Genomic DNA, 26,993 nt, shown 5'->3' with positions numbered 1-26,993 from the left:
GGACACAGTGTCCCAACGTGGCCGCTCGACCCCACTTCTTCATCCATCCCTAAACCCTGGCAACGAACACGCACGCATACCCATCGACATCCATGGAAGCACGAACCGGATCCGATCACCAACACCGCCATTGGAGAGCTCGCAACCTTCACCTCTCTCTCATCCCTAGGGCGCAAAACTTGCCTCCCAACGAATACACACGACCTCACAGTGTCCGCTACTTGGAATACATGACTTCCTCCATTACTGAAGTAAAACATGATTATACGACCACCAATGCTGAAAAGCCATGGCAAGAGATCTGATGTTTGTATGCAACAATTGGCGTTACCGAGCATGTTCAATCATATACGTTCATCTTACAACAAGCTGAGGCTGCCACAACCATCCTTCACCCCACAAAATCATGAAGCAGACGACTGCCCACATCCTTTCCAAACTGCCTCTCTTGGTCCCCGAATGCACCCACCAGATAGGTGTCACTGCACTCGTCCAACCCGAACCGTCGGGCGACGTCCAGCGGCAGTGGTTCGGAGAAGCACACCCCGTTGTTCTGGTGGAGGCCGAGGGTGAGGGACACACCACTTCCTCCGGCGGCCACGCCGACTCCGCCGCCGATGTGGTGGTCCGATGTGTCGAAGTTACCCGGCTCCGGGATGTGGTTGGGCATTGGCGTTAGCTCTTCTTGAATGCCTTTGGACATCGAGTACTGATGGCTTTGGGTGCTCAAAATCTGGAGCGGCTGTGGATCAAAGGCACTTGTCTTGGAAGATGATGGCCGCGGAGGTTGTCGCTCATCACAGTCACTTGCAGACATTTTGTTCTTCTGACGCATCTCTAGAGAGTGTATTTCCTCCACCATTGGCTTCCAAAGCCTTACTCTCGCATTAATAAACCAGTTAGAGACCTGCTCAAACCAAGAATGTAATTGGAGTAAACACAAGATCATCTTACAAGTGTATACTTAAAAGAGACTGTTTCCGTGTGAACTCAAGAACATGTCCATCTCAAAAATGTGCTATACCGAAGCATATGCCAACGAGGGAGTAATTTTGAAGCATAATGCAGATGGATTCCCAAACTAAACAGAAATTTTCTCTTACTAACATACTACCCATTTCTTGCATATGTAGAACATGAGAATTGACCATTTGATGGAATCACACTTTACCTGGTTTCTTGTAAGGCCTGTTTGTTTCGCTAAGTTCTGCTTGTCCACATCAGTAGGATAGCTGGAAATCATAAGAAATGATCAGATAAATAGCTTCATTAAAATGTTGTGCCCGTCAAGCTCTATGCAATAAGGATTCTACCACTGCTAAATGACTAAAACACTGCCTAATTATTAGGTATCATTGCCTAGCACGCTATATAAAAAACATATGCATATTAATGACGGGTATTCTGTGCTTGGTTATAATGCATCCATCGGGCACCATGAATCTTAACAAAGAGTAGCTGATTAAGTATTCTTCACCATCTAGAAACAACCTGCAAGTTCTGTACAGTTCGATCCATAAGTTAGGATACTTACGGATGCAAGAAGTGTTCGAAAAGCCACGATCGAAGCACAGACACTGCACGTTCAGGAAGCCCTCTCTGAGGTCTCCACACATGTGGTTGAGCAAATGTGTTAGTGCTATTTGTTGTTCTATGGAGATAACCACTGCCATCTAGAAGCCCAAAGTTCGACATCTCTTCTCGACTGATGCCTTCGTTTCTGAGACCCTTGTTTGTCTGACGAAGTTGGTCAGATATTATATTCTTGAGGCTTCTGAAGTGTTTGGACATGGCCTTGAGGGCCATCGAGGCGTATGGAGCAGCAGTACTCAATCCCGCAACCGACTCGAATGATGTAATAACAGCTTGCACCTGCTGGTAGTATTGTTTGTATCTTCTGTACACCTAGAAAAGTGTCATTTGAACAAAGAAGAGATTTCAGATCAATGCGACAAGGTTTATCATTGATAGCAGAGAACTAAAGCTATGAAAGGACATCAATTTCATGTTACGCATACAAGACAATTTATCCTGTTAGCAAAATCCCGCAGGCAATTCTCATCACCAAACAAAAATAAACATGCAACAGACTGAAAAATCGCCATATGCATTTTTTAGGATTGCTAGTATACAAGTCATGTGAAAACATTCGGGCAGAGATATACTACTGATAGCCTAATACGATCATCTACTGTAGCAACTTATATGCACCTTAAAAGTACTAAGTCGGTTGTATCACAGACAAACATCCTTTACATACTCAATCTTGTCGATCTCTAATTTCATTTTGACTGTCCAAAAGTCCTATGACATACATCAGCACCTTTAATTTCATTGCAGCCGTTACTCCTGCCAACGTTGCTTATCATGTAAATTATCTTCGGAGGCACAGCTGAAGTCGACCTGCCATTTGTCACATGTTTATTATTATCTTCTTCGGGTTTCTATTACTTAAAACATACCTAATGGCCAACACTATTATTGAGGAAGTCCTTCGAATCTAAACAATGTTGATAGTCATGGTGGTATATAAATGCTTTGAGGAATCTAACTGCTACAACACTGTTTTGAAGAATCTACATAAAACAATATAAAGAAAGCAGATAAAAAACATATCTGAAAACCTGTTTACATTACTCTTTAAGATTCATAATAATCTTGCAGTTTCAAATGTTTAAACAGAAATTAATCATCACTTCTAATGTATCCATACTGCTTTCGACAAATCATTGTCTTATGACACCAAAAGGAGGCTTGCTGACCAGACAAAAAGACTTAACTGATATGACTCCAAACACTTGAATAACTTCTACTGAATAAGATGAATCTTAAAAATAAATTAAGCAAATTCTAATCTGAAATGTCTCATGATTATCATAAACAACACTGAAAGTCACCTAAGAGTTCTTATGAGAAACCTAGAAATATAATTTAGTGTTCGGACTTGCTACTATAAGTTTTCTTCGTCCTTGTTGAAGCTTCATATGGAATATGACTTGTAGCGAACCTAATTGATATATATATCTTATAAATACTTTTTGTTTGTGAGTCACAGAACTATTTTAACAGTGACCTGAGATCACTAATTTGAAGGTAATTAGTAACAATTAGAAGCTCAGCTAAGGAGAAAAGTACAAGTTACTCTTTTTGAGCATGCATATATTTCCTCTCTCTCTCTCTCTCTCTCTCTCTCTCTCCCCATGTATATATAGACATCCTTTGGCTTAGAAAATTTGGTTTACTATTCTTGCAGTAAATGGTCACCAAATACCCCATTTACTGATGCACAAAAAATCATACACAGATGTACACAGAAACATAATTTTGAAGTTATAGCACACTATTTCAATGGTCCCTCGACTGGCATCACACCAAAACCAAAGCTAAATTACTCGATCTACGAATAATTCACAAACTGAATTGTTCAACATGCACCTAATTTTAGCTCAGGTAATCCTAACTCATGGCGGTTCCATTATGAAATCATAACATTAAGTTCATCACTAACTATCTATTGTATGCTACCTTCACAATTCCACATCATTGTATAGTTAGCAAAAACCACTACACAAGTAATGCATCAAGCTCAAATCTTCTTCTACGACATGCAAATCGGATAATGGACTACATGAGGCACCTGCAAATGCTATTCTCTACCATCAAAGGCAAACATATCATTCTCCTCTCTTCTTCTCATCGACAAGATAAAGATTTGTTGCTTCCATCTAAAAGATCACTGAACTTTCACGTCAAAGGGAATAAATTTGCAGCAAATCCTACATAACAAAGATTAAAACCTGTCATATCATCACACACAAAAGGGATTCCTGCCATGGCAGAATCACGACCAATCAAGTCGACGGCCGCACACAGTGATAAGATCGCACCAGCTGCTACGAGATCTTTGACATGAAAGAACACGAAACCCTTCAACACAGTGAACACCTCGAGAGACTTGCACGAGCAGGAGGATCCAAAGAGAGCGAGCGAGCGAGCGAGAGAGAGAGAGAGAGAGAGAGAGAGAGAGAGAGCAAACAGATGAAGTCCTCTCAAAGCAGTTGTCAGTTCAAGCCGCTCACCTCGTCGAGCATGGAGATGAGCATGGTCTTCTTCCACTGCTGCTCCGTGCCCGTGATGGGGCGGTCGTCCTCCTTCATGCCATGCTCGGGCAGCCCGTCTCCGCCGTGGTCCACCAGCGAGTCCCTCGGCGGATCCGCGCCCAGGAGCATCTCCCGGCTGCTGCCGCCTTCCCCTGCCGCTTGGTGCCCAACATGGCACACTTCCTCTAGGAGCTTCCTCGCCGGTTCCAGGAACCTGGAGCGGTTGAGGACGGCTGCGTAGCCGGTGAACGGGCCCAAGGGGACAGGCCGGGACGCGAGGTGGTGCCGTGAAGCCGGGGCTTGGGGCGAGGAGGAGGAGAGGGAGAGGGAGAAGCCTTGGCTGGAGATCTGGTGGTGGTTCTGCGCGGGGATCGGGAGCGGCCCGTGGCCGTCGAATTGTGCGACACCGTAGGTAAGGGCAGGGTTGTGAGAGTAGCTGGGGGAAGAGGAGGACGACGACGAGGAGGAGGAAAAGGAGGGGTGGAAGGCCGTCAAAGAATTTGCCGGGTAGAGCGGCGGGGCGTTGTTGGGACCATAGAGGAGCAGGAGGGAGGTGGCCGGCGTGGACTCTTCCGCCGGGAACCGCAGCTTCTCCCTCCGGCTGTGCTGCGGCACGTGGTAGTACATCTGGGGGTGGTGCAGTAGCAGCTGCTCCTCCCCTCCTCCTTCGCCTCCTCCCATGAACCGATCCGCCGCTGAAGAAGTCATCTCCCTCTCTTTCCGCTCGTGCCAGCTGCTCTTCTTCTCCTTCTCTTGGCCAAACCCTGGAGAAGGTAAGGGTGGAGAAGCTCACAGCTTTTTGTTTGGTCTCTTGCTTTCCACACAGCAAGTGACAAAAAAAGATAGGAGGGAGGGAGAGAGAGAGAGAGAGAGAGCGCGAGCGAGTCAGTGAACAGTGATCAGTGAAAGCGAACGGAGTGAGAAGAATATGTGTGTGCAGACATGATGAGAACCGGAGTGCAGTGAGCGATACAACTGCCACTGTTGCTCGATTTTATCCACACATTCCAACTATTCCTCATTAATCTACAATAAATTAGAGAAGGCAGAATTCAATTCATATGCCTTCTCCATTATGTCGTCCTTTCTGAGAACAGTGGGCCAGAAAAAGCTGGGGAACGCGGTAAACACGTTCGCCCTTCTTAACGTGTCCACTGCTCGCCTTGATTGCGCCGAGAGAACGGGAAGGAGAGCGAGAGCGACTGCGAGTTTAATTAGGGATGGCACGCACGTGGCAGGAGGCCTCCCTTCCGCACGTATGCCACGGTCGGACGGGGCCCCCACCGCGAGAGAGACGTTCCATCGACCAAGAGCTGTCACGGGGCCCATTCCGGCGGGCCTTTCGGGACGGGAACTCGACCACTAGGAGAGCGCCGTGTCAGCGCTAGTGCATGTGAGAGAGAGAGAGAGAGAGGCAGTACGTACTAGTTGTTGATAGCTGTGGCGGGGTGGATGATGAAGGCCAAGTTGGTGTCCAAAATATGGGAAAGATTGCATTAATTAAGCCTATCCGCCAGTTAGGTGTCGAGCGGGGAGACGAGCAGGCCGTACCGAGCCGCTGGGAAACCATTATTGTCACGTCCCCTGCGTTGGGTGTAGTGAAGAATCGGGGTGGGTGTGCAGTGCAGGAGAGGGGAAGGCATGCATACGAGTCGCGTGTGGGGGTTGTGACGCGGCTGTTACGGAGGTGGGGGTGACGTCGCCGCCCGTTGTTCCCCACCCCTCTGAACCGAGGAGGCACAGCGAGCGCGTACTGCCACTGCTGCTGCTGCTGCTGCTGCTGCAGCTGCAGCGACTGGCGCTGGTTTTCAATCGGCGCTTCTTTAATCGCTTTTCTTTCTTTTGGGGGCTCCTCTTTCTCTTTATCTCTCTTTGCTGGCTGGCTTTCTTTTCGAGTGCAGGAGTCAAAGCACACAGCACAGCGACATCTTTTGCTTGGCTTGCCCGTGGGAGACTGTTGTTCGAGGGGGGAGCGCCCGGGTTTCCCGTCGACTCGCGGATACCGAGGCCCGCCCTCGGTCCACCTGGTCCTGCCCTGTGCCACACCGCCCCTCACATTTAAAAGCGCTCTGTCTCTCTCTCTCTCTCTCTGGGGTTAGAGATGGTGGGCTTCACACCACGATTTCTGGGCCCGGAACAGGCCGGACCAACTTCATATTATCCAAGCTGATATTAATTGCTTGCACTGCAACTTGAGACAAGCAACGTACATAACTACCAGCATATGGCAAGGAGTGGCGGTCTAGGCGTCAGCTTCGGGGGAGCTTGCCACTCCCACCGCCTCTGTTTGCACTCTCTTGTAAGAGTATCTGCTTGCTAGAAACACGTAGCCGAACAGATTCACTCCGCTTATGGCGGCTACCAACCAGTAGTAGAGATCCAAGCGGCTCTTGTTCAAGTCCTTGGCAAACCAACTTCCCCTGGCTTCCTTCGAGGTCACGTGATCGACTGCGGTGATCAAGAGGCTGCTAAGGAAGCTGGCCACCCCCAGTGCACTCAAGTAGAAGGCGATGCCCAAGCTCCTCATGCCGTCGGGGACTTGATCGTAGAAGTACTCCTGCAAGCCAACCAGCGCGAACCCATCGCCTATTCCCAGCATCATGAACTGAGGCACCAGCCAGAACACACTCATGGAGACCACACTGGTTTGCTCCACCTCGGCCACCCTGAGTCTCCTCCTTTCCACCAGGGCAGCGGTGACCATGCCCATGGTGGAGAACACCATGCCGATCCCAATCCTTTTGAGGATGCTGATGCCCCTCTCGCTGCCGGTGGCTCTCCTCAGAAAGGGCACCAGGACTTTGTCGTAGATGGCAACTGAGATGATGATGCCAACGGCGCCGAGGGCGAAGATGGAGGCCGCGGGAATCTTGAACCCGTTCACGACCTCTCTGTTCATGATGCTCCCTTGCTTGATGAAGAAGGTATTAGCTTGTACGACGCAGATGCTGAACGGCAGTGCAGTGAGCCATATGGGCACCATGGATAGAATTAGCTTGAGTTCCTCCACTTGGGTCACGGTGGCCAGCCGCCATGAATTCAGCTTCTCGGCGGCGAAGGCAGCTTCATCGTATTTGTGCTCGATAATGGCAGCTTTGTCAAAAAATCTGAGATAAGGTACATGAAGAACTACTAAGCTTCATATTTCCCGTGAGTTCCATCGATCGACTGTGGCGATGCGTTCGTTACCTTAGCTTACTAGTATGGTAGAGGAGCCTCTTGTCCGGCTGCCGCGTTTTCGGGATCTCATAGAGTTCTCCAGCATCCGAAGGAAGAGGAAGGTGTCTTTTGGCCATGGCCGCCACCACAACCTGTAGCATGGGCGTCAAAGGGCTTCCCTCCGGCGCTCGGTAGCGGTAGAATGGCCTGCCACCGACGAACACCATGAGGCTGAAGCACATGACGGCGGCGAGCACCACATTGGCCAGCCACCAGCTGACGGTCTCCTGGACGTAAACGATTACGGTGACGGCAACCGACAGCGCGGTGCACACGGCGAAGTTCCACCAGTTGAAGAAGGACATCTTCTTCTTCCGCTCCCCCGCGTCGTTGTCGTCGAACTGGTCAGCGCCGAAGCTCTCGAGCGACGGCTTGTGGCCACCTGTGCCGACAGAGATCAGGTACATCGCCAAGAAGAAGAACACCTCGTGGGGGCGCAGTGATCTGCCGCAGCTGCTGGGGTCGCACGGTTTCAGCCGCGGGACCAGTTGTGACATCGTCAAGAGGACGAGACCCTGCAGAGACATTCGTAGAACACGAGTTGAGTCTGTAGTAGTCATCATCATGTTCATCAGGCAAAGAGACACATGCATGCACCAATGGACTGCGGTAGCAAACATCGCTCGTTGACTCTACACCCACCAAAAAGACCACAATACAGAGTTAATCCAAACTGCGGAACCATTGTGAGTGGACCAGTTTGCACCAAAAGCACCTTTCTCTCATGCCAAAAGTCAGCGCTTATCTTGAAATGGCTCTCACACTCACGAGACAACCCAAAAGAGGACACACAATGATCGAAACCATCAATCTCACATATGCATATTAGGTGGTGCCTAAGGAGTGTTTGAGAGCTCCGTTGGTGGATTCCTCCGCACTGTACTTTTTAGATCGATATATAGCCAGCCACTTGCAGCTTCTTCAGGTCACCATCTTCTCCCATTACTGTAGTGAACCAATTCTTTTCAGACAATACCTATCGAAAGTAGCTTTTCTTTCTTATTTCGTGGAATTTGTTCTCCACACTCACTATGTTTGGTTGGATTGAAATGGATATCATCAATTCTTGTGGTTGTCTTGAGAGAGACAATTATGAAGGAGGAAATGCTATTGATGTTATCTTAAGAGGAGGAGTTTACCACGATGTAGATGAGGGAGGAGGCGAGAACAGTGATGAACCTCCCCAAGTATGCGTCGGCGATGAAGCCGCCGAGGAGGGGCATCACGGTGGTGACGCCGTTCCAGTAGTTGACGTTCTTGGCCGCCGTCTTCACCTCCTGGTGCAGCACCTTCGTCAGGTAGATGATGAGGTTGGTGGCCAGTCCGAAGTAGCTCAGCCTCTCGCCGAACTCCATGGCTGCACAATCAAAAGATGCACAAGAATTCAGCATAACTCGATCGAGAGTGCTCCCGCAACCTCAAAAACGTACAGAAGTAGATTGCCATGGAGTCGATGGATAGGTTTTGGCAGTTCAGTTCCTTACCTATAATGAAAAGGGACGCCTTCCAACATCCAGTGGAGGATCTGAGAGGAACCCTTCCCTTGTAATCCACAGAGGAGTCACACACCCCACTCTTCTCGGCATCTGGTGACATCTCCATGGCTAATATTGGAGTTGCAGAGAAGAAGAAAGCTGGAACAGAATAAGAAACTCTACTGCAGATGGTGGGAGTGGAAAGAGCAGCTCGACGTTCCCTCCTTATATAACATTCCTTCGACCTCACGCACTCTCACTCAACCCAATCTTCTTCTGGGCTATCATTTCAGAAGAGGCGGACCACTTCACCAGTCTTTTTCTGGTTCGGAAAACAGGAACTCGATCCTTCCAACAAAGAAGAATGTGAAAGCTTTGGTTGGACCACAGCATTCATAAGGTGCAGTCGCCCATTTAACCTTCATGGCAGGAAAAAGATTGAAGGGGATGACCTTTTGCACTGCTAGGATGGATGTCACCAAACATGACAACGTGATGACGCTTCATTGTCCTCTTATTAAGCTCGTACGTTTTAGGGTTTCTTGAGAGTTAGGTAGTGCAGAGATTTCATGGCGACAAAACAATGTTTCCCTCAATCAAAATCGCACTAGTTACATCCAAGAGTGATGGTGGAAACATACGAAGAAGCATCGGAGTCGCCGGCACAATGTGTGGTGTCCTTTGGTGATGCCTCCCATTTCATCTTGTGCACATGAGAAGCATGATCAGGTTCCCTGGCTAGTCCTCCTCCTCCTCTGTCATGTTTTTATCTGAGCCAATGCAGTTCACTGAGTTCATCCACTTAACTCCTACAGTCTGTAGTAAATGAAGAAGAACAAAAGCAAGAGTAGAAAGCAGAGAATTCTGTGAAGAGTATTGGAATTCTGCGTAGGTTTAAGTCATTTCAATCATCAGCAATCTCAGCAGCAGGCTTTACAGTGACCAAACCTCGAAGGATACTGGTGATCAATCGAATGTAGGAAGGTCAAAGATGCATGATATCAGCAGCTAGCACTACTATTCTCCGGTAGTGGCAAACAGGATAAGCATCAGCTCCTCCATTTTACTTGCACAAGCGACTTGCTACAGTGGTGGTGGTATCATTAGAAGCCGACTTAGATTGCTTACTGCTTTTGGGAGAGAGCAAGTAATCTGTCTTCTAACCTTGGTCACAAATCTTGCTTGGACAAAGTGGAGAACCCACTTCCACGGGTGTCTAATCCGATAAGTTCTGTCGAAGATTTCTTATCTTGAGCACCCGAAAGTGGCTGCTACTGTTCTTTGTTCAAGCCATAGCTTCCGGACCTTCCATCATTGCGCTCTTCCTCGGTTTTAGCTCTTCTGAGCCACACAAACGCCATTATTTCGAAGCACTCACGAGCCGCCATGGCAACTGAGCTCTGTAACCTTGTGATTCCTGCGCAAGTGTTGCAGCTCATCGGACTATGCTTCCTTGCTTTCATCACTTCTTCTTCAACTGAAATGGCGACACAGATGCTCTACTTTATTCGCTGGTTTTACAGTATGTTGTTCTCCGAGAGGATACACACGAAACATGAAATCTATCAAAAAGTAAGGGAATCAGCATAACGCAAAGTGAAGCCCAAAACCAAAGCTAGAAAATAAGATGCTTATCCACCACGACTCATCATGTGACTGTCGCCATAATGCAGATACGGCCACGAGTCCGGAAGCGATCTGGAGAAGCTTAAGCGGCCGAGCTTTACGAGCAAGATTGCAGAAAAGGAAAAGATATCAGCAGTACTTAACAGGCGCATCTCACAGAATTCCTTGCTTTTCTTTTTTTGGTTCTGTGGCATTCCATGGCATCCCAACCTTGACGACGACCCATCCATAACATCTTTTGCTTTCATCTCCGTCACGTCATTCAGAATGCACGGAAGAAGGCTCTTCGGATATATCCCTTGCTCAAATCGGAGACCGTGATACGAAGCCTCATGTTTGATTTCGTTACTTAACTCGTGATGGATATACGACCTGGCCTTTCATCTTGATAGCGTATTGGAAGTCGTGGCGTTGGCGTAATGATGTGGCACCGCCACATGCACACGTACCTCTATCAGCAACTGGGTCGTATCTCAAGTGGTTCCACTTGCAGCAACTGATATGCTACAGAAGATGGACCTGTCTCTGCCAACTGGGCTTCATCAATCCTTATCAAGCCCATAACTCTATTGGGCCAGACCAAATATTGTTTTTCGAAAATTAATATAAGAAAAGCCGACAATATTCAGTAAATTAGTACACGTCATTTCGATTCTTGACTCGTAATCACAAGAACCGGAGACCTCACCGAGTCTCTGAGCTGTCTCTGTTGCCATGTGGATAGCACGGAGTGCGACGCGACGTTTATCTTATCCAGCATCTCTCTCTCTCTCTCTCTCTTTCTCTCTCTCGACCCGACAAGTCGATGACCACGACAGAGGCTGTCCATACCGCATCGTCTAAGCACGGTCAACTGCTCTGGCCAGGTGGCGGCGTCGAGGAGTACCCACCATACCGAGGCCATGCTTCAGTCGGCGAGTCTCCCACGCCATATTGCAGACCGGAACTTATTCCCGGCGGGGATACGTCCATCTCCATCTTCTCGGCACATGGGAACGCAAGGCGGCCACATTTGACCATGGAGTGAGTTCCATATCCCTCGAGGTTCCAACGCGAAGAGGACATGTATTCGTCCACCCTCACCCCATCCCCCCACCCCCCATGAAATCGATGGATAAGAACGAAGTGCTGCACTTTTATTGCTCTTCTCGATGTACCAATTAGTATCGACTCATCATTCCTGAGAGGGCGTCGGGTCGTCATGTGCGGGGAAAGGAAGGTGAGTGAGGGGTGGGCGCCCGCCTGAGGCTTATCCGCAGCATTTAAGGATTCCAAAGGCGACCAAGTACAGTGGAGGCTGGGGGGGTGGGGGGCCGCTCTGTCGGTGGATAACCACCGCCCCGTGGATGCGGTGTGTATCCACTTGATAAGGGAGGGACAAGGGGAAGGGATGCGCTCCGTTTTGGCGAGGCCCTCTCATGTGCTGTGTCGTCGTGCCACGTTACGGCTGATTCCGCCGGGTGAGTTAAATGTTAGATTGCAGTGAGCAAACAAAATACGACAGTGGATGCGTTATAAATGTAGAGAAAATGACATAAAAAGAACCGCTGATGAGAGGCGGTTGACCACTCACTCCGGCACTCAGTTTGACCGTAGTTATCAGCGTCGCTTGCGGCCCAAAAGACAGCGAGGGAGCGTGGGAGCCGGTGACGCTGACACGCGAACAGGAGACTGAGGGGGTGGGGTGAGGCGCGCCTGCCGGCCCTGAGGTACCGACCAAGAGATGGACGTTTGTCAATGGCCGGAATCAGTGGGACCCCGAGTGGCAGCCAGTGGGAGCGGCTTGCTTTTCTGGGAAGGCGGCTGGCGGGAACCTGAGCTGGGAGTTGCGGGCGTTGTCTGTTCGCTCGCACACGTGTCGGCACGGCACGCAGCGACTGCCTTGTCGGATACGAGGGCCCCACCGGGTGCCTTATCCTTTGTTGACAGATAATTTAAGGAGAGGCAATAATAATAATAATAATAAATAAATAAATAATACATGAATAAAATTGGATCAGAAGATTTGGGAGCAGAGGAGGGGAGGGAGAATTGGAATTGGAATTGGGATCTCGATTCGAGAGAGGAGGAGAAGGGAATTTGAGAGAAAGGGTGGAGGAGGTTGTGGATCGAAGGAGGAAGCATATATTCCATTGGAATTCTCGAGGATTTACTCTGCTGGGCTTTCCACCACCACCACCACCATCATCATCATCGATTTGTCGAGGGGGAGCGATACGGGAGGGAGCAAGCGAGGCCAGCAACGTAGGAGCCGAGTAGGAGACGCCGCCTTGTATGCCTTCTTCGCCCTTCACGTGTCCATCTGCCCCCCTCGCTTGTCCTCTTATATATACCCCCTTGCTTCGTCCCAATACCTCACAGAGCTGTTGGTGGTGGTGGTGGTGGTGGTGATCGTGTTGGAGTTCGGTGAGAGAGAGAGAGAGAGAGAGAGAGAGAAGGCTAATAGGGCTGATGGAAGGCAAGAACAACTCTCCTCCTCCATCTTCTTCTTCTTACCGGTCGTTCACGTCGCTTGCGGATGAGAGCTTCGGACGGAAGGATGCGGATCCCTCGGCGAGGTCCTCATCCTCCTACCAGGGCTATTTCAGCACCGTCATTCCTCCCGCTTCTGCTGTACGATCGCCTTTTTCTTGATCTCTGTGCACTGATTAGGGGTGTGGAATTGAAGGGGTTTTCGTTCTTTCCGGTTCCCCGCCCCCAGGCTCTAAACCCATTGGGTAGAGTCGAGGTTTTCCCTATGTGCACATCACGATGGGGTTCCTAATCGTTCTCTTTGCTCGTTGGCAGGTGATTGCGAAAGATTTATCGCATTCCGATCTGTGCTGGACTTTGAACAAGCAGAGAGTCGAAGGTCGCATTGCGAGTGCTCGCTGCACGAATGCAGGTACTCGACCTCATTCCTCATTCTTTCTTCTTTCCTATCTGCCCGCATCTGCACAACACGGACGCTCACAAGAGTCCCCTGTTCCCCTTCCTCCAGCACACACCCTCACCAAAATGACAGAAAGATATAGATGCCTGGTTTCTTAGATATTTACGTTCTTTAACTTCAAATGATGAGACTTCTATAGAACATAAAAGCATTGAACATGAATATAGGACACATCTTTTCTGTACTCGTGAGAATATGTATTAGTGATCAGAATGCATATGCGGACATTGTGTCCGGTTCATTATACATCAAACCTTGTACAGAGGATAAAAGACCATTCACTCTTAACTAGACTGGAGAGAGTCCAAGATTATTGTAGGCACATGCAGGTTAGACTTTGTTGGATCAAATTGCTGCAGATCTTGGTCTAAAATTATGAGTCTTCGATGACTGAACAATAGCTGTGTAAGGGTGCTCCACCTTCATGTTATGTTGAAAGGTACTTCACTGTGATCTTTTTTTTCCCTGACGAGAAATCAACCATGTTTCTAGAGCCTAATATATTCTTCTAAAATTAGTGATAAAGAGAAATAATGTTCCTTATGTCTTGATCATGGATCCTTGCTTCAAACAAGAGGGAGATGCAATCTCTTTTATTTGTCTTACTGAAAGTTCAATTGCCTTTTTGTCAGAAACCTTCATTTGCTGGCTAGCTATGCTTACACAGAAATGCAACTATATCAATTTCTAGTTCGAACTTGATCCTTTGTTCATAAATATCCAGTCGGTCTGATACAATTCTTGTGAAATTCCAGCTGGCAGGTCTCAAGGCAGTCCAGGCAAAAAACCAATCACACAGAACAAAGATGGGAAACCTGTATATCCCAATGAGTCGACAGAGGCACCCTATTTTGGCTCATCTGTGAATTATGGTGCCAGAGATTTCTACACGAGCTCTTCATCTAATCAGACCACTGAAAGTTCAACAAATGTATGTTACTGACAGCATGGAATTTTCTTTTTTCTGTGCTTGGCCATTATAAGATTCTTTTTTTCCTCTTGTGCTTCACATTTTGAGATTTCGCATTTTATATTACTTATTACTCTCGCCATGTTTGAAATGCTACCAGTATATAAATAATGCTGGAGAACACCTGGGCAATCCACATGCTGCTGACAGAGGTGAATGGTGGCAAGGTACAGTAACATTCTAGATAGAGTTTCATGTGATATTCATGGCTTAAAGTGAAAGATAAACCTTTTATTTTCTCCAACTTTACTCATTCAGGTTCACTTTACTATTGAAGATTCGAGATCATTATGCTCTTCTTTTATATAGAAAAGGTACACTAAAGCCGTAAGCTTTGAGCTAGTTCCCATATTGTATTCTTTATCTGTGCCTAGATGTCAACTGTCTTGGATCATCGAGGCAATAAGAATCGTTTGACAATAGACCTTATGGTTCTTTCTTAATTGTTTGCATTACATGTGAGTTTAACAACGGCTATAGTACCCACTGATAAATACCAAGTGAAGAAAGGAAAAGGGGAGGGGAATGTTGTTGTAATGTTTCATTATGCTGTCTGCTTTTAAGTGTTTGACTGTTTGCTTAGTGGAGACACAAGGTTAGGTTAGGATGGATAATTTTTATCATGTAGCTTTCAAAATAAATTGTTTTTGTTTGCCAGCAGTTTTGCAGAATTTTCTGATCTGATCATTAATGTCTGATAGATGTAGATTAAATCTTCATTTTCAAAATTTCATCCTTCTTGTTTACTACGGCCACTATTTCGTGTGTGACAGTCTATTCTAGTTCTGGTTTATTAGATTTCCAACAAGGAATTGCTTTCTTTGGTAGGTGTTCTGGCATGTAATCTTCATACTATCACTGCCTTGGTAGGAACAGTAGGCATAATAATATAGGTGAATAAATTACCCAGGAAATCTTAATTATTTTATTTAGGTGACTAAATTACCAAGTGATCTTGATAATTTTGTTTCCAGGACTAAGTAATTCGGTTCATCTAGGCTCATGCAGACTATGGAATTAGGTGGAAATATTTGGGTCTGGTTTCTCACCGGCTTAATACTAATGTCTACTACTACTTTCTTTAGCAAAAGCTAAATGAATTTGCTGCTCTGCCTGCCTGCTTGCTTTCCTTTTGTGATTTAAGATGTTTATTGCTTCAGATATTTTAAATATCAATAATATGAAGTTTACTGCCTCCAGCTATTTGTAAACTATCAATTTTAACGGTGCTATGACAGGTCCAGGAAGCTAAGAAAGTTGATGGCTATCCAAGTGATACACAATGTGACCGGCCTAGGAAGCTGAACTGTCTATATTCTACTATGTAATCTTAGTCTGTAGTAAACTGTTCATATTACCAGTGAAAGAGCAGACTCCGTGTCTAGTTATGTGACTGCTGCTGTTTTTGAACTCGGGTAGGTAGTTTGTCTTTGTCATCGAGTTACAGAGATATATGCAGGAAACTGTCTCAGGTCTCCCCCTCCCAACTTTACTGCAGTGAGGACGCAGGGTAGCTTTGTAATGTTTTCTTTAGTAGTATAATGAAAGCATAGTAAGCAGATCATAGAAAGCTGTTTTTGTTGTCTTTGCAATGAAAGGCTTCCAGAGAACTATCGGTTCTTCTGTGCCTCAAAATTGTCCGGAATTTAACCAATTCAAGTTTTCAACATGGATGCTAAATTATGATGAGGAAAGTCGATGGATATCTAAGAAACTGGTGATGCAGCGAGATGATTGATGTGCCAGCAAAAGATCTTTTGGATCTCGGTGTCCAAACGGGTTGGCCAGACGTAACACCTCAGATGATACAGAGACAGAAGAAGCGAACCTTTGTTTGGGGCTCACAGCCAAGCTAAAAGTATCGTTCTTGGGAGTTCATATTTGACATGCACTGCAAAAGGCTGAAGCCCACAAGAAACTGACCCATAACATGCTTCATACATCTGAAACATTTTAGTATGGCATCATGAAAATGTGACTTCCAAGAGATCATATAAGCTACAGCAAGAATGTGTTATTAAGATAAAAGAACACTGGATAATGATGGTAGAATGGTGAACAAAGGAGAGACAATTACAAAATGGCAGAACCATACAACAAGGGACAATAAAGTAAAGTGGAAAGTTGGCTTTGGTTTCACTACAAACTTGATGTCTACATCTATAACTTCTTATGTGCCTCATCACATCCAGTATGCTTGATCATTTTCCCTTCAATGCAAAACAAGCTCATTGTTTTGGTGGTTTTAATGGTGTTGCAGCTGATGGTTTTTGAGCAGCAAGAGAGAACTGCTTTACCCTTGTTTCTTTAATACCCACAAACCTGTCCATTGTTCAGCCTGGAGCATTGAAGTGGAAGAGCCAGGAAACAACAAAGGCAAGCACCAAACATGCAACGAGGAATTTAAGTAAACGGTGCCCCTGCCAAAAGCTCCGGGTTTCAGATGGCGGCACGGCAGGCGGTGCTTGAGAAGTGTTAGCCTCACTCCACTGCTCTATGGGCTCGGTGTCGCTCACACCGGCCACATTCAGTGCAGTCGAGCCACAAATCTCACAGATCCTAGAATGAGAAATATAAACGAAAAAAACAATTTTACATGTCAGACTTAAATGATCAAAACAAATAAGAACGAGTTGCACAATTAGCTGAGAGGATATGACATAAGATTGAACATACAAAATAAATGCTAAACCACAATGTCATGTAAATAATGCTCACCCAGAGAGATGTAATGGGGGCTTTGGCACTAAAGCAGAGCCAAACACAAATTAGAATCTGACTGTGTGTTTTAAAGTGACCTCACATTTACCCATTTTTGTTTGCACACCATGCTAAAACTGTGTTGCATGGTGGTCAAAAGAAAATTAATAAAATAAAACAGGCCACGGATAACAGATAGTCAGACCTGTAACAACAAATAATTCCAAAAAATGAAAACACTGCACCTCTAAAATTCGAGCATTGGATGGATTCTTTTCATGTTTTTTTCTATTTGGATATCCTTCAAGAAAGTGATAGAGAATGATGATGGTGTCCACCAGAAGTCGCAATAGGTGCAAGAAGGAATAGCAAGATGAAATCCTCTGTCCAATCCAAAGTTAGAGAATAGAGAAGTTATCTTTAGACTCGAGCTACATATACTTAGCTATGCCAATGAAGGAATAACAGAACAAGTAAATAAATCACCTACAAAACCCATGTTAGGCTCAATAAATCTAGCATGCCCTCTTAACTACAACAAAAGACAATAGGCCTTCCTGTGAACATGAGAATCTAATTATCATGACTACTAACACATATAACCTAGACAATAAGGAAGGCATATCGGCTATCACAATAACAAGTGCAGCTATTTCTTTCCTTTTTTCTTTCTTTCAAAGGATAAGTGAGCATGGAAACACTGTACAGAGGGACCAAAGGGAGCATTTTTTTCCCAACTCGAGTTGAAACTGGAAGACAAAGGGAGCATGAAAACACTGTACAGAGGAGAGGGACCAAAAAGGAATCCCCTGAAGTTATACTCGTAATATTCTTTTAGCTCCTCTGCAGCAGTTTGATACCTCAGCGATACCCCTTACTTTATCATTAGAATATAAACTCAATATCTTGTTTAGTATTGCTTCATTCTACCTTTTTTCTCTTTTCTTTCAATATCAAAGAACACGGTTCTCACGTAATTATGATGCCAATTTTCGCATATACCAAATGCATGAGTTATGATTTATGTGTAACAAATAAATGTGGCATCAAAATGTTACCGGTACTTTTCAGGTCCTAAAGAAGTAACAAAAAATTGCAGAAAGAATACGCTCAGGTAAACTGCAGGCTTACTTGTTTCCTTTGATTTTAAACCATGTCTCAGCACACTGCTTGTGTGCAGCAGCTAAATCACCCTTGCAGGAGCAGCCCAAGACAATTGTTACACCCGACTCTGAAGCCGCCTTCTCCAAGCTGAGATGACAAATCCTGCAGTCTCGCTCAAATTTATCTATATTCATCTTTACCTCCGAAGCCCCCATCTCCGTATCATCATCATCATCATCAAGTGAAGACTCCGAGACACAGGATTTTCTACCATGCTCTCGAGACCCATCAATCTCAAGGCAGGAAGCAGCCGAGACCCGACCTTCATCATAAGTGGAACCGCCGCCGTTGGAGCCATATGGCGACTGCCACGAATGTGCTTCTGCATCAGAGAAGCAAAGGCTATCTTCATCGCTCTGAGTCTGGTGAGAGCGGTGCGTCCCTTCTTCAATATCCCCGGAGGATTTGCCACCCATTTTACTCATTTTACAAAGGACCTTACGAATGAAAGCTTGTGATATCGCATGAACCACCCTAATGATCTGTGTATCTTTGGAAAGGCTAAATCTAAGATGAGCAGTTTCACCAAGAACTTGGTGCAAGACTTAACTGATCGGTATATAATTCATTCGCGGAGGAGAAAGCCCAACAAGAACAAGCACAAGAACAGGTCCCTGGTCAAGTACCAAACAAGAGAAATCCCCCCACCAGAAAAATGATTCTTTTTTACCTATTCCTTCCTTAATGTCAACAGCGAAAATGACCCCTATATTAGCAACTCCAGGACGACATTGACATGAAACTGGAGGTCAACCAAGAGAGGGTTCGAGGACCGGCCTGATCCAAATCACCCAGCAGCAGCAACAGAGCCCTAAAACGCCATTACACTAGCCAAGCTCTCGAACTCAAGACTTGTCAATGTGGCTTCCATTCTACGATTAAGAAGCAAATAGTGGAAATACTCAACAAAAGAAGGAACAGAAAAGGAAAACAAGAGGAGGAACAATCAAGCCATCGTCACCACATTAAGATCATGCAGAGGTTTCAGCCACTTTGGGTCGAAGAGAGGCCGATGTATATAAGAGTCTATCAGCAGCCGCAGCAGAGGAGGTCGTAAACTCCCTCTGCTTGCCGGAACCACAAACGAATACAGAAGGGGGAGGCGGGGGGGGTGGCGGTGTTGGGGTGTGGGAGGGAGGGGGTGGAAGAATAAAGTAAAGCTGCGCTGCAGAGCAAAAGAAGAAAGAGACCCGACGAGATGTTCATACTTTGGTTTCATGCTGACAGTGGTAGGACCGTAAAAATGACAGCAGAAAATTATATATATATATATATACAAATATAGATATGCACAAAGACGTGGAGGAAATGACTAGTGTCAAAATAGTAGAAAGAGGTTTGCTTACCTTTAACTCTTGTAATCAAATAGGGTTAACGTGCCCATGAAGTCAGTGTGAAGGGTCAAAAGATATGCAGCAGCGCCACCCGGACGCGTCTTTGTCTTTTGACTATATCAAGCAAGCAGTTCCGGTCTCTCACCTCGTTCCTTTCTCCTGCATGCCCGGTAGATTGATTGTTACAAGTATAGAGAAATTGCATACTGGCAACGAAGAATAACATGTGAACCACACTGTGCCTGTGAAAAAGCCTTTGACAACCTTGGGAGTAATTCGAGCCATCGGGATCACAATTTACCATCTCCACATCTGGATTCGCCATACTCATTCGCTGTTTGTGACCCACTTGAGTTTCCGTCGATGCGACACAAGCCAAGTAAAGCTCATAACTGTTCCACATTGTCACGCCCCGTCGGTCACGGAGTCATCCGGAGATTCTAGGACAACAGAGGACCACCTTTTGTGTAACTATCACAACTAGTGTGGGTACAAGTGGATGGATCAAGGTACACACCTCATTCATTCCCAAAAGCATGCGTCCCACCACACTAAAGTGACATTTAACCCGAGATGGTAATTCATCCTCGAACCTCCGGGCAAATCAGAGCTGTTCTGCTGCACAGGTGTAATGCCAAACATGAGCAAACATAGGAATTTTACGGGAGTATTCGATCGATCAACTAAACAGAGGGAGGACAATAATCTAAGGAATCGAAGAATCTAAAATAAAGACTAGTGTCTGTGTGATGGCAATACTTGATGATAGACTTTACATCAAAAAACCTGCTTGGCAACTAGGTGACTAGATAATGGAGTTGTCAGTATACATGACCTGTTCATGGAATCTTGTGTCTGACATACAACTCCACTTTTGGAGGCATGTGAACCGGAATCATTGAGGAAGACAAGCTTCTTTTTCTTTGAAATGATGATCTCTTCTTTTCTTTCTTCAGATGATGTAGTTGGACCGGTGGCATTAAACAACAAGAAGCATTATGATGATATAATGAATTAAACAATAAAAACAAAAGCAACATGATATTAACAAGGACTAAGATCTATGTACGATCGTTTGATAAAGTTTTTGGTATGCTTCTTTTTCTTATTCAGGGTAGTTAATATTCCTATTATGCTAAAAATTGACATGTCTCTATGCATAACCTTAATAGCTTATGCAAAATCTCCTTAGTCTTTTTTACTTTTGCAGATCAATATAATGAAAATGAAATGAAAGAGTAGCATTAAGTTGAACATCTCCTTGGGCATTTTGCAATCAAAAGGTTGGAAGCCCATGTGGTGATGTAGATATGTAGAGAAGCAAACCCAATGATAAGCACAAAGAATAATCAGAAAGCCATTCCCAGTCACCGGATAAGCCGACAATACTTTACCCAAGATCTTGCAAAGAGACTTGACACATGGAACTCAACTTACTAGACGAAGCACATGCCTAAGAGATTAGGGACTGTGGATGAGAAAAAAAGTATGCAACAGCAATAGCAGTGCTTTGACCCAGAAACCTCACGTAGGTCATATTGTCGTAACGATCAAGCTAGTAAGCATTGATTGCTTCTGATAGGATAGGAACTTTCTTGTCTTAATTGTCTCTCTTATGATAACAACATCCTCACCTTCCCAGGAAGTAAACTATTACAGAAAAGGACTGCGAAAGCTGAAGACCATGTGATGATGCTGCAGACTCCTTTCCTCCACATAAACGTTAAGTTTAAGCAAAATTTTGATACCCCTCAAATGATGACCAGCATCTAAATGGGTCTAAGGCGGATGTCTTGGTGTTGAAAAATAAGCAATTTGGATCCAAGGCCAATGCAGCAATTTAGGGGAGAAAAGAAACTTGAAAACAGTGCCTAAACCATGATTTGATTATAAGTTGGATTGTCAATCACTGCAATTTAATAATCCTGGCTAGAACAATAAAAAAAAGCAGAAATAATTGGCATACCTGATTGGTGCTGGGTAGGGGCCCATTCCATGGATTCATCAACTCTAGGCATGTTGGACCCTCTTCTTTATTGCCTCTAAATAAACATCATTCAGAACCAAAATATCAAAATCTAGCACCAATGGACACAGAGACCTAGCAAATTATCAAACAGTGGTGCATGTAACTGGTTAACAAACTCAGATTCATGAACAAATTTAAAGATAAACACCTAGAAGTACCACATCATCCTAAAGCACAGAGGCATTCAAATATCTCAAAAGAAAAAGGAAAGGAGCATATTGTAGTGCTTCGAACATTAATGATGGATCTTGATTGTCACCCAGAGGGCCCAGTGGTGTAAAGGTTATCCTTGAATGTGGTAGCATGGGTTCAGAAACTCAGATTCTTGATGCATGGAACAGATCTAGAGGGATCAATTTAGAAAGATGCTAAGACTTGGAAATGGGACTTCTGAATGATGGATGATATGCTGAGAAGAACAATGTCTGGCATCGGAAAAAATATAGCAATTTACTGTTGTTCCTCCTACAAATCTCTGAATATTGATGACATTAATCTCATTACATTTCACGCATTCGATCTTGTTCTCTCATAGTCAGAGCTTGTTAATTGCTCAGCTATCAATAAATGGTAGCACTATGTTGCCATCGATAACCTTGCTAAAAGGAATTTAAAAGAAGATCAAAGCGCACTTGATGTGATCGACGGCTTCTGTCAATTGTTCTGGCAAGCTTGCAACTATCAGGATTTGGATGGTCCTTATGGAGGAAGAACAAAACAATTCCAGAAGGTTTTGGATGTAAGATCTCTGGCATCGAGAATTAAGATCGTTTTTCTATTTTGTTATGAAATGTTTGAATTTATTTTCCTTGATTAGGAAAATCCCAGAGTATAAGAACGACCACTACCATTTGGCACAAACCAGTCGTATAAAATAATTGATCCATTAATTTGATGAGTCTAACTCAAAGCACATAAGTAAAATTTAATAATAATATATTCATCAGACTTTTGTAAGTCAATACAAGATCAATTAGTATCGGATGAACAACAAATTACTTTTATCTTTTTCTAAAAATTTATTGCAAGTGTTTCTTGATATGGTATTACTAAATCCGGAAAGACCCGGGAGACAAATAAGTATTTACGAGAGAGAACAACACAACAAGATAAAGTGTAATTATGAGAGCTGTCTTTATCTAAGATCAAGGATGATTAAGCCTGCAATTGAATGCATAGTTTCCTTTGCACTAAAGGGTCACCTGTAGTAGCATAAACTTCCTTGCCTTTTAGGACATGAACAGTAGTTTTGATTTCTGATGAAGCAGAACGGTTGATGGCGCATACTTTGACAGGTGATCTGTTTACTGCATGATCTGCATATGAATAAGAGCATATCCTTTCAGGTTGATAAAAGATGCATGCACTTTAAACTGACAGCACTCTCATCAACGAGCATGCACATGAATCTGCTAAATCACCATATGTTGCAATTTTATTCACCATAATATTATTTTTCAACCCCAGTTTGATCTGACATGCAAGCAAAACAACAAGCAAATACCAAAATCAACAAGAACAGACCAATGCACGATGTCAGGCTTGGGAAGTGATCTTACATGCAACCTTTACCATTCTAGGCTAAGATGTAAACAAATAAAGAGTATTTGCCCACACTCTACGAAGATTGCTTTCGTTGTACAACAAGATATGAATCAAGCAACTCCCTAAAATGGACCCATAAGAAACTTCTTGTTGACGGGAGGGCACCTTACCAAAACCAATGCACCACATCATGATTCATTCAGAACGATTGCATTGAAAAATAACATTCAGCAAAATAGCTAACATCTCTAAATTAAATATAGGACCATGGCGGAATCATAAAAGGGATTTGTTATTTCATGGATTTGGGTTCCTACGTTGTCACCTTTTGAAGGACAAACGACAAACAGTTTCAGGGTGTTCAAGAAATTCAATTAGGAAGCAATCTGATGGAGAACATTTGATCACGCTTCACAAACAAAAAGAACAATGGAACAAGAACATCAAATCAACAACATATTTCTCTCCATCCTCACAAAAGCCTAACACATGGTCTTGTATCAACATTAGGAACCTATTGTTACGCCCATATCAGAAGCTAAAGCTAAAAGAACATGGTGATAGAAGAGCAGCTTTAATCACCAAAGCATTATTTACTCGATCCTTGCGAAAAAGACTAAAGGAACTCCCCTTCAACCAGAGATCTCGATGGACGTGATGTCACACTTTTTGATATCGGCCTTGGGCACGGTGACGGTGAGTACGCCGTCCTTCATCGCGGCCCGCACTTGGTCCACCCTAGCGTTCTCCGGCAAACGGAAGCGTTGCAGGAACTTGCCTCTGCTCCGTTCCACGCAATGCCAGTTGTCTGTCCCCTCCTCCTTATCGATCTTCCGCTCGCCGCTGATCTGGAGGATCCGGCCGTCCTCTACCTCAACCTTCAGCTCATCCTTCTTGAGCCCCGGGAGGTCGGCCTTGAAGACATGCGCCTCCGGCGTCTCCTTCCAGTCGACGCGAGCGCCGACCAAGGCCGAGGACTCACTAGGGAAATACAATGGAGAAGGGCGGGGAAGGGAGAGGAGAGGCGAGGAGGGACCTAACGTGAAGCCGTCGAGGGGATCCCACGGGTCAGGGAAGAAGGGGTCAAAGGCGTTGATCCGCCGGGAGCCGAATCCAAAGCCGCCGGGAATGAGAGCCATTCTTGGATCGAAGCTATCACGATTAGATAATGAGGGAAAAAGTTGCGGACGAAGCGGACTTCTATGAAGCAATTCCAACGACGGTGATGCTGTGGCTATAACGACTCGGGTAGAAGACATATATAGGGAATCGAGTGGAAGCTTCTCGACGTTTCGCCAGGCTTGGATTTGCTCGCGGGTCACGATTTCGCGTGGCTTCTGGATTCTTCTCGACGAGTTGCAATTGGGTCATTTAACCGCCTTGGTGATGATCTGGGCCGGACCGATCGTGTGAGTAACTCATGAAAATCTTGGCAATCAATTGTTTTTGTCCTGCAGATATTAGGTTTTTTAGAAATAATAATAATTAAAATTTGGCAATTGAGTTCATTGAGTAAATGAAATCTAAGTAATGTGCAGAAAAAAATATAAATTAAAATAGGAAACTAATTTACTGTGAGATGAGTAACATATTAGTTACTCAGAAAAATACTAATGCAAATTCATGAGTAAAATTAATGTTACTTGATAAAATTATCCTAAAGTATTAATAAATTACTTTTAAAATGATTTCCATCTCAATGGTACAATTTATGTATTTGTAAAAAAACTGTTAACTGATTTTTTTATTTACCTCTTTTATATTTTTCATATAAATTTATCCTAATAATTATTTAATAATTTGATAAGTTTATGTCAGAATTTTAATTTGTTTTTCTTATTTTAAAGTGTAGGTCTTACTCTTATCAAAATAACAACAAAAAAATACAAATTTTATGGTAGTTTATCTTATAATCGATGACAAAATATAAATTGTTATATGAGTACATAAAATTATAATGATAAAACATAAATATCTCTTTGACTAAAAAATAAAAAACGTTTATGAACAACCCAGAAGGTTCCAGAAGCTTTGGAAGCTACCAGAAGGTCCCCGATATTTTATTTCCTGCGCGCCAACCTCCGTCCTCCTCGAAGAAGCTTCGGGAAACATCCGGAAACGTACACCCACTTGCCTATATATATCCCCTTCCCCTTATCGACTCGCTACAGTAGTTTGCGATCCGTTTTCCTCCCTTGGCACCAGCATCGTCGCCTCGTGAGATAGATCAAGGATGTCGGTGATCCCCCGCGGCTCTGGGTCTGGTTCCAGGCAGAGCAACCTGTTCGACCCTTTCTCCCTCGACCTCTGGGATCCGATCGATGGCTTCCCCTTCGGCTCTTCCTCCTCCCTTGCCCGCCCCTCCATCCTGTTCCCTAGCGAGGTCTCTGCCTTCGTCGGCACCCACATCGACTGGAAGGAGACACCGGAGGCGCACGTCTTCAAGGCCGACATCCCGGGGCTCAAGAAGGAGGAGGTGAAGGTGGAGATAGAGGATGGCCGGTTCCTCCAGATCAGCGGAGAGCGGAAGAGTGAGGAGGAGGAGAATACCGACACCTGGCACCGCGTGGAGCGGAGCCGCGGCAAGTTCCTGCGACGGTTCCGGTTGCCGGAGACCGCCAGGGTGGACCAGGTGAGGGCGGCCATGGAGGACGGCGTGCTCACCGTCACCGTTCCCAAGGAGGAGGAGATCAAGAACTCCGACGTCCGGTCCATCGAAATCTCTGGTTGAAGAGGAGAAGTTGAAGCAGTTGCCTGCGGTTACATCTTTCAATAAAATGTGTGTTTATTAAATGGCTTGGAATGTGCGCAAAATTAGGACTAATGTCGATATTGGCTTTTTTGCGCTAATTTTATGGACTTTTGTGATGTGAAAATGAGATAAAATCATATTTCATGCTCTATTCCGTGAGTTGCAGCACTGGGAGGAGCACGACGAGAAAAGAGTAACATGTTTCAAGTCATCGACATATCTGATCTACCACTAGCCCACTTTTCATTTCGTTTAAAGAACATTTAACTTAATGAAATCAAATTAATGCTTTTCACATATATCCATGTCCAATTGTGATGTATCGTGGATCCTTCTTTAAGCTTGGGGTGGACCAGAGCTCGACATGGACTCGTGTCAGCTAACTGAGTCCACTTGGACCCCCAACCCAAAACGTGGCGGCATGGCCGCCTCGACAAGTCGACGTATTCAACTCGCTTTACTTTCCTATGGCGTCCGCATCTCCAGAAACTTCGCGTCGCATCTTTATTTTTTCTGTTTGTCTTCACGGGTAACCGCTCGCGAGGAGACGACGGATGAGAAAGAGGCGAGAGAGAGAGAGAGAGAGAGGCCGTCTTCGGCGATCGATCAAAGCTACGCGTATGATCTCTCTCGTGGAAATCGTTTCTGTTTCTTAGCTAATATACACTTGTTTATTTGTTCTTGATTTCATGGATCTTGATTTCCTTCAGTTGTTCAAGCATTGTTTTGGCCCACTATTGTCCGATCTATTAGACTACGCGGTGACAAATGTTTGGAAGATGCCATTCGCAATAGAATAGAATCAGACGATGCGATTCATAAAAATACACATGCAAGCGACGATATAGTTCTACTTTTGATGTTTTACTTCATTTTGGTGTGTCTCAAGCAAACTAAGTTTGGTGGGGAGTCTTGATTCATAAGCCGGTTTAGATCCAGCACAACTGCACAAAACAATATGGGAATTGCTTCTCGATAAATAAGTCGATGTGTTGCCATTGTAGGATGTTCCTTCTGTCGCTTCTTTCAAACCCTTCAAACTCTCAAAGAGGTCTCGGGTGAGGCATTGGCGAACTCTTACCCATAATATTTAATTATCTTTGTTAATCTTTTTGAAGTAAATTTTCTCAAGTTTGAGACGCATGTT

At 44.8% G+C, this 26,993-nt stretch overlaps 6 protein-coding genes across 10 annotated transcripts; 2 read left to right on the top strand and 4 right to left on the bottom strand.

Moving 5' to 3' along the window:
• Positions 1-262: 262 nt before the first annotated feature.
• LOC103991697 (BEL1-like homeodomain protein 9) lies at positions 263-5,005 on the bottom strand. Its single transcript, XM_009411226.3, has 4 exons — positions 4,080-5,005; positions 1,535-1,905; positions 1,172-1,232; positions 263-907 (listed from the first exon to the last, which is right to left on the bottom strand). The coding sequence occupies exons 1-4, from the start codon at positions 4,806-4,808 to the stop codon at positions 392-394; spliced, it is 1,677 nt and encodes a 558-aa protein (XP_009409501.2). The 5' UTR covers positions 4,809-5,005; the 3' UTR covers positions 263-391.
• Positions 5,006-6,222: 1,217 nt separating this feature from the next.
• On the bottom strand, positions 6,223-9,043 carry LOC135643096 (protein NRT1/ PTR FAMILY 5.7-like). Its single transcript, XM_065159672.1, has 4 exons — positions 8,804-9,043; positions 8,459-8,676; positions 7,290-7,834; positions 6,223-7,207 (listed from the first exon to the last, which is right to left on the bottom strand). The coding sequence occupies exons 1-4, from the start codon at positions 8,919-8,921 to the stop codon at positions 6,343-6,345; spliced, it is 1,746 nt and encodes a 581-aa protein (XP_065015744.1). The 5' UTR covers positions 8,922-9,043; the 3' UTR covers positions 6,223-6,342.
• A 3,377-nt stretch (positions 9,044-12,420) lies between these two features.
• Positions 12,421-15,892, top strand: LOC103991696 (uncharacterized). 2 transcript variants are annotated; one of them, XM_009411225.3, is made up of 6 exons: positions 12,421-13,033; positions 13,208-13,304; positions 14,108-14,283; positions 14,423-14,489; positions 14,581-14,636; positions 15,561-15,892. In XM_009411225.3, the coding sequence occupies exons 1-5, from the start codon at positions 12,872-12,874 to the stop codon at positions 14,595-14,597; spliced, it is 519 nt and encodes a 172-aa protein (XP_009409500.1). In that variant the 5' UTR covers positions 12,421-12,871; the 3' UTR covers positions 14,598-14,636; positions 15,561-15,892. The 2 variants fall into 2 exon arrangements, with proteins under 2 accessions (XP_009409500.1, XP_065016129.1); XM_065160057.1 differs by lacking the exon at positions 14,581-14,636.
• Positions 15,893-16,311: 419 nt separating this feature from the next.
• LOC103991695 (uncharacterized) lies at positions 16,312-23,331 on the bottom strand. Of its 4 annotated transcripts, XM_065160054.1 has the most exons (8): positions 22,752-23,331; positions 21,487-21,562; positions 20,356-20,470; positions 20,038-20,138; positions 19,785-19,960; positions 19,533-19,679; positions 18,154-18,668; positions 16,312-16,881 (listed from the first exon to the last, which is right to left on the bottom strand). In XM_065160054.1, the coding sequence occupies exons 7-8, from the start codon at positions 18,609-18,611 to the stop codon at positions 16,656-16,658; spliced, it is 684 nt and encodes a 227-aa protein (XP_065016126.1). In that variant the 5' UTR covers positions 18,612-18,668; positions 19,533-19,679; positions 19,785-19,960; positions 20,038-20,138; positions 20,356-20,470; positions 21,487-21,562; positions 22,752-23,331; the 3' UTR covers positions 16,312-16,655. The 4 variants fall into 4 exon arrangements, with proteins under 4 accessions (XP_065016126.1, XP_065016128.1, XP_018684827.2 ...); XM_065160056.1 differs by lacking the exons at positions 20,356-20,470; positions 22,752-23,331 and having other exon boundaries at positions 21,487-21,882; XM_018829282.2 differs by lacking the exons at positions 19,533-19,679; positions 19,785-19,960; positions 20,038-20,138; ... (1 more) ...; positions 21,487-21,562; positions 22,752-23,331 and adding an exon at positions 19,148-19,303 and having other exon boundaries at positions 18,154-19,058.
• A 137-nt stretch (positions 23,332-23,468) lies between these two features.
• On the bottom strand, positions 23,469-24,316 carry LOC135643284 (18.1 kDa class I heat shock protein-like). The gene has a single exon (XM_065160058.1). It carries the CDS (start codon positions 24,231-24,233, stop codon positions 23,727-23,729), a length of 507 nt encoding a protein of 168 aa, XP_065016130.1. The 5' UTR covers positions 24,234-24,316; the 3' UTR covers positions 23,469-23,726.
• Positions 24,317-25,267: 951 nt separating this feature from the next.
• LOC135643012 (18.1 kDa class I heat shock protein-like) lies at positions 25,268-25,997 on the top strand. The gene has a single exon (XM_065159508.1). It carries the CDS (start codon positions 25,328-25,330, stop codon positions 25,823-25,825), a length of 498 nt encoding a protein of 165 aa, XP_065015580.1. The 5' UTR covers positions 25,268-25,327; the 3' UTR covers positions 25,826-25,997.
• The last annotated feature ends 996 nt before the right edge of the window (positions 25,998-26,993 follow it).

The sequence above is a fragment of the Musa acuminata genome, chromosome BXJ3-7 (assembly GCF_036884655.1).
Source record: "Musa acuminata AAA Group cultivar baxijiao chromosome BXJ3-7, Cavendish_Baxijiao_AAA, whole genome shotgun sequence".
Classification (NCBI taxonomy): Eukaryota; Viridiplantae; Streptophyta; class Magnoliopsida; order Zingiberales; family Musaceae; genus Musa; species Musa acuminata.
This window is presented reverse-complemented; position numbering and strand designations above follow the sequence as displayed.